At 37.5% G+C, this 6,220-nt stretch overlaps 1 protein-coding gene across 1 annotated transcript in view; it reads right to left on the minus strand.

Moving 5' to 3' along the window:
• MYT1L (myelin transcription factor 1-like) overlaps positions 1–6,220 on the minus strand; it is an 82,440-nt gene that overhangs the window by 3,563 nt on the left and 72,657 nt on the right. Inside the window, exons 13-14 of the mRNA XM_009572269.1 lie at positions 6,011–6,102; positions 4,214–4,317 (exon numbers count right to left, since the gene is read on the minus strand). Of these exons, the coding sequence (XP_009570564.1) occupies positions 4,214–4,317; positions 6,011–6,102 (196 nt within the window). The remainder of the gene's footprint in view (positions 1–4,213; positions 4,318–6,010; positions 6,103–6,220) is intronic.

Genomic DNA, 6,220 nt, shown 5'->3' on the forward strand with positions numbered 1-6,220 from the left:
CATGTGGTTTAACACTTCTACTCCTAGGAGCCTACCGCAGGGACATTCTGCTGTAAGTCATGCATGTCTTATATTTTCTGCAATAGTTAGTTAAGCCTGCACAGCTCCTTGCTGCCAGTGTTTAGCTCTTTGTAAGTATAATTTGATTCTATGCAAATTCACAGGGCTGCTTTTGAAAGCACAATTGCATGTTATTGTGATGTACGTACAAATTTGGAAAGTTTTCTAATAAATACAATGACATGCAAAACTGAAGGAACTGAAGAAAATTTGCACATAGCCAGGAGAGTGGGTCCCTGGGGCATGACTACATGTACAGGTGAAGGCAGCTGGGAGTATGTTCTGCCTGTGTTCCCAGGTGAGCAGACACAAGTTAGCTCTGACCTTGCATGGTGCCGAGCTTGAGCTAAAAAGCATTGCTGAGAGGCAACTTACCCAAGCTTGTCAGAGCTCTGTGTTAATGAAGTTACAAGGATTTCAGATGAGGACTGGCTTATGTCCAACTCGTTGAGAGCACATGCAGAGCTCACTCGTATCAGTCTACACTTTCCTCCGTAGACCTGTCCTTACCTTCCACATTGGATGACAACCGTTAACATCTATTACAAAGTGTACAGTGTGCTTTTGTGTGTGTGTAAGTTAAAATATGCATTGACAAGAGGGTGAAAAAAGATGCCAGAGAAGTGGAAAAAATGCCAGAGAACACAAGGTTTGGAATTCTCAAAATGAGCTTTATCCATTTCTATATTGGCATAGACAGTGAACTGTGGGAAGAATTGATACAATTTAAATGCTGATGGGAAGGCTGGGGGCTTGTGTGGTAGTAGCAGGCAGAAGGGGAAAAGGTTCTTAAGTGAATATTAACTTGACCATGGGTGAGTAAATTTTAGGAAATTGGCACAATCAGGTTGTTATTTGCCTCAAGTTTTATTCTGGACCTAAAGTTTCAGTCTGCTTACAGAAATACAGCCCACTAGTTGATAGAAGTAACTTTGACAGGTGATGTGCCTACATAAAACGATCTTCATGTATCTCTTACTTTGACTACAGGTGTTTATATAGCAGTTAATCCAAGCTGTCAGTATTGCAGGGGCTTGGGTTTGTCACAGTTAATTGACTTTGAGCTATTTCTACAATGTATTATAGTAGGCAAAATACTTTCTTCAGCTTTGAAACTGGAAACACATCTTCCTCTCTTGTTTTGCTTTCAGCTTGTTTATGTCGGAGAGCAACGCTGTATGCAAATGCAAAACATCTTTCATAGGTGCTTGTTAGGGTCAGTAACGCTCCAATATTTACCCTAAAACCTGTGTTTTTTTATACTACCAAAGTGAAGAGTCTGATGTCAATGAAGGCCCAGTTCAGTGTGGCATGCTGCTGCTGCCTCACACTAACTTAAGTAGGAGCTGACATTTTATAGATTTTCTAGCTAGTTGAGCACTGCTATTTGAATAGATCTTTTTTCTTTTTTCGTGTGAGATGCTGACTATCTGCAAATACAGTAGCAGCTGATCAGCATATCTCGCAATTTCATTTAGTAATCATCTGGAAGTATCTTAAGATAACTGGCATACTTAATTATTGTATTCACTTGCTTGAAGGCTGAAATTTCCCTCCCCACATTTTACCCTAAAACTAATGAATGTTCACTTGTATCTATTCTAAAAACAGGATAACCTGTTGCTTGTATGAGACTCACAGTTATTTGCAGATTTTTCTTTCCCCCTCTCACCTTTATGTGTTTCTGCCCCTCTCATACTTTTGGACCTGCATGTTAAATTTGGACAAATTTACTAGAAGATCTTAGATTAAAAATACTTTCTTCCAAGTCTTATGCAACAAGGCAGCTGAGTAAAGCAGAGTCTTATGAATGCCCCAACTAAGAAAAAGGCTGCAGCATGACTTTTCACTTTATTAAATATAAAAGATTCTACATGGAAGGGAAGTTCCTGCTGTAGGAAAAACTTTCACTGGCACTTAAAATCATATGGGATGCAAATCCATATCAAAGACTGACGCTACTTCTGGTATTCACAGAACCTCCACTATTTTCCCATTGTGTATTCCTCACCTGTGAAGTCTTACTGAAATCTAGGTTGCACAATGATTTTCTAAAGGTTTATCAGCAAACATTTTGTTATGTTCAATATAATTTTACTGTTGCAAATAAAGGGGACTGTTGACTGATCCTCTTAATAGATTGATAATGACTACGATGTAACTCTCTGCATGTTGGAAATGTAAATTGCTTATCTTCAGGAGAGTGTATGAATTCAAAACGGAGGCCTCTGAATTTTTGTGAAGTTTGACTCAGCTGGGATTTTCTGCTAGGCATCAGTGGCTAGCTGGGTAAGAACAGGTAAGTATTAGACCAGACTGCCCAGAGACTGTGGAATCTCTAGCGTAGGAAGTAAAGAACAGGTTAGACAAGCATCTGTCAGGATTGGCTTAGGGAGAGCTGGGAAGTGGGAAGGGAAGAAGACTGGTGGACAAAATAATGTTTCAAGGTCTCTTGTAGCTCTATTTTCTAGAATCTTATTAGTTATTTCAATGACAGTATGTGTCATTGCCAGTCATCCTACCCTTTTTCTAAATCTGCTGCACCAAGGTGTGAAAAGCTTCCTTTCAACTTGATGGTAAAATCATCAGTTGAGGTTTTTTTGCCAAGAATAGGCAGTGGTCCCAGGTAGTGCCTAACCTGATTTCTAAGAATATGCAATGGCACAAGTCTGAGATATGAAAGCTGGAACTGAGACCACTGAAGTATGGCTTCTGTACTCATTTCAGATCAAAACTTGATGTGAAATTCCTAGCTAAATCCTTGAAAGTCAATACATGTTTTATGCCTATGATAGTGTTACTATAGCTTTTTTTTTTTTTTAACTCATCTGGCCAAAAATAAAATTAAAAATGCAGAAAGTTAGTGACAACTGGAGCATTACCTAATGTACACATAATGGGTGCTTCACATTTTTTAAAATCTCAGCTAAATCAGTCTGTATGTGAATAGCACCCACAGCATTGTATTAAGCAAAAGAAAACATAAGGCAGATTGGAAGCTGCCAGATTCAAAACTTAGACCAAATTCCTCCAACATAAATACATATAATTTTCCTGCTATTGATTATTCTTCTTGCTTTCTATTTTTGCAGATTTTGTCCTCATTATCCTACAGTTACACTTGGTCACATCAGAAATCTGTGTAAGATATAAGTCAAATCCTATAAAGGCCAAATAATGACAACAGAACCCTGAATACTGGCATAAAATATTAATTTGGCTAAGGTTTAGAAGTCAAAGAAAAAACAAGCCAAAGAGGCAGGTCCTGCCTTCTATTTACGAGTATACAAGAGGAGGAGGAGGACAATGGACATGGTGCTCTTCTCCACAAGCAGCAGACAAAGAAGTAACAAGGAATGGTGTATTTTGTTTCCATCAAGATCAACCGGATGATTATGACTGTGGGACTAAAGGCTGATAAATGGTGAGAACTATGGTAAATCTCGCTGTTGGTGTCTGTGCTCAAATCACGTGAAGAAAAAAGCACCAGAAGCTATGCTGGAAACTGGAAAATGCCAGGGAAAGAATTAAATTAATTTCCTTCCTTTGTCTTTTCCATCCAGTTTTAGGACTGGTGCAAATTAGTTTTTAAATAATAGTCTAATGTTAGTTTTTCCTTTTTTTTTCCAACAGATTTATGTGAAACTTAAAAGGAATTAAGCTGGATCTGTGGAACCATTACTGCTGCCAAGGGCTGCACTTAGTGACATGATGATGATGATGATGATGATGAAGTGCCGTGTAACAGGTGTTCACTTCCCTCTCTGTGACACACACCTGGCAAAAGCCATGCTGTTCATCCGGACTCCTTCACATTGTCACTTATGTTAATGACCATGATGTCACCCAGTATTTTACCTACTATTAGAAAGGCATAGCCTTATCAAGGGGAAATACAAAGCTGACCATGACAGGTCATGCTTTTGCCATTATTTTAAAGAATATATTTTCTAAGCCCCTTTTCCTTTTTTAATGCTGGTAACTGATGTGGAGATTGCATAATGGATATTGTTTTCTGATTTTATAAATGGCAAATCACAGATAGAAATCTTAATATGTAAGAAAAGTAAAAGGGAACTATATATTTCCTATATTTCTTTTGATCAGTCATGTAGAAAAAGCAGCTGAATTTAGGGCTTCATAAAACTGTTACCTGAGTTCTGAGTTTAATCATATCAGCTTCCATCTGGGAGTTGGATTCATTTAGTTCTTTGATTTCTTCATCTAACTGTTTAATTTCTTCATCATTTTCTATACCTGTGTGATACAAAAATAAAAGGGGTGTTAAAATAATTAAGCTTTAAATTGGAGTTCAGTTAATTAATTATTTCCATATTTGAAAATAAACAAGTATTAAAGTAAAAAAGAAAAAGGTAGTGTTCTTCAGACTTTTCTTTTGAAGTTAAACCAATGTATTTTCCACTACTTTTCTTTTAAAAATTGCAGTAATTTTCCAGTGAGAGTCTTGAAAATGCCTAGAGGATCAGTAAGACACACCTTTTTCTTTATATCTACTGGTTTAACTTTGTATTATAAGAAATGCACCTGCAGCAACAAATTCTGCTCCACTGTCATATGTAACTTATTTGAAAGACTGTGTCCACTTATAGATCTTCTGAAGGAAAAGAAAGTATCTTAATATGCTAATCGCTTCACATTACAGCATTGTCAAAATAATTTGTAACTAATTCAGAAGATTTTTTTTTCCCACACAGTGAAATGTTGTTGATGCGCTGGGTTATATTGTGATTCTGCTGTTGCTTTTAATAATTTCATGGTTCAGAAGGGTGTTATTAAATAATGATATATAGGATAATTTGCAAAATGGATCTCTGAGTTTTTATGGCATAAACATTTAGAGAACAGAATTTTAAAGGTACCTCCACCTTTAAAGATTCAGACAGGAATACACTGTAAAGGTTTTATTTATTTATCCTTTTAATTACTTTAACAAAGCATAAAATAGTCCTGGGAAGAGATAGAGCTGTTTTCTCTCAAGTCAAAGTCTGAACTCCTAAACCTAGAGAAACTGGTGTTCCCACTGTCTTGTTCTGCACAGCAGATACAGTTTTCAATACTTCCCAGGTTGTAGAGAAAATTACATCCAGATCTTCCACTCCCTGGTTACTAGCTACTGAACAAAGGCAACCAAGCTACTGAACAAAGGCAACGAAGGCTTTCTCCAGCTGTGCTGGCAATGTGGGTTGCAATGTTGAACAAAGCATTTTCTGTAAACACTTTGCGGCTCTCAAGCACAGTCAACACCAACAGTTAAGAGGGCAGTATCTTTAGGCATGCACAGTCACAGACTAAGTGACTACATAAAGTTTTCCAAGAAAACTCAGGACTTAGGCACCTCCCAGACAAGCCTTTTGTGCATTACTTATTTGAACTGAAGCACCTACATTTTGCTTTCATTCCACTTCAACTATGAGGGTACTATCCTGACTTTCATCCAAGGTACTTTCATCATCTTCCCTGCAACTTCAAGGTTCCTGGGAAGGATTGCAGTTTATTGGAGATGAAATGGCACAAGGCCATCTACATCTGCCAGAGGTTACAGAGCCACAGCTCCAAATGAATTCAAGGGAGCTCGTGAGGACTCGACACCTCTGGAAATCAATTCTTTTTCTCTTCTGAATCCTGCAACAATATAAGACCAACTATCCACCTTTGGTGAATGACATATGAACCAGAAAATTATAATGGTATATCCTACTTTGAAATATTTTAGTGTTTTAGATTTGTGTAGACGTAACTCAGACCAGCCTGACCACTCCACTGCTGGCTCAGGTTTCCACAGCACAAAACCCAGTTTCAATTCTACTGACAGTGAATTCACTGTTTATACAAAGAAGATTCACATATATAGGAGAAAAAGCCTGTAGAGCAATGACAACTTTAGCTTACAAAGAAGTAATATTTAAAAAGGTAATGATTAAAAATTTACCATTACTGGCCCGCTGCTTTATTGTTAGCATTTGTTCTCCAGACAGCTTTGCTTTCTTCATTGCTGAAGTAGCTCTGGGGCATCCCGATAAACTGTGAACAGTAAGGAGCCTGTTAATTTTGATAGGTCATTGAAAATAAATCTGTAATCCAAAACTGTAATAAAAACAGTATCAGAGACAAAGTTTTTCTTCACTGCCTGGTGCTGAAA

Source organism: Fulmarus glacialis, unplaced genomic scaffold, assembly GCF_000690835.1.
Source record: "Fulmarus glacialis isolate BGI_N327 unplaced genomic scaffold, ASM69083v1 scaffold15472, whole genome shotgun sequence".
Lineage (NCBI taxonomy): Eukaryota > Metazoa > Chordata > Aves > Procellariiformes > Procellariidae > Fulmarus > Fulmarus glacialis.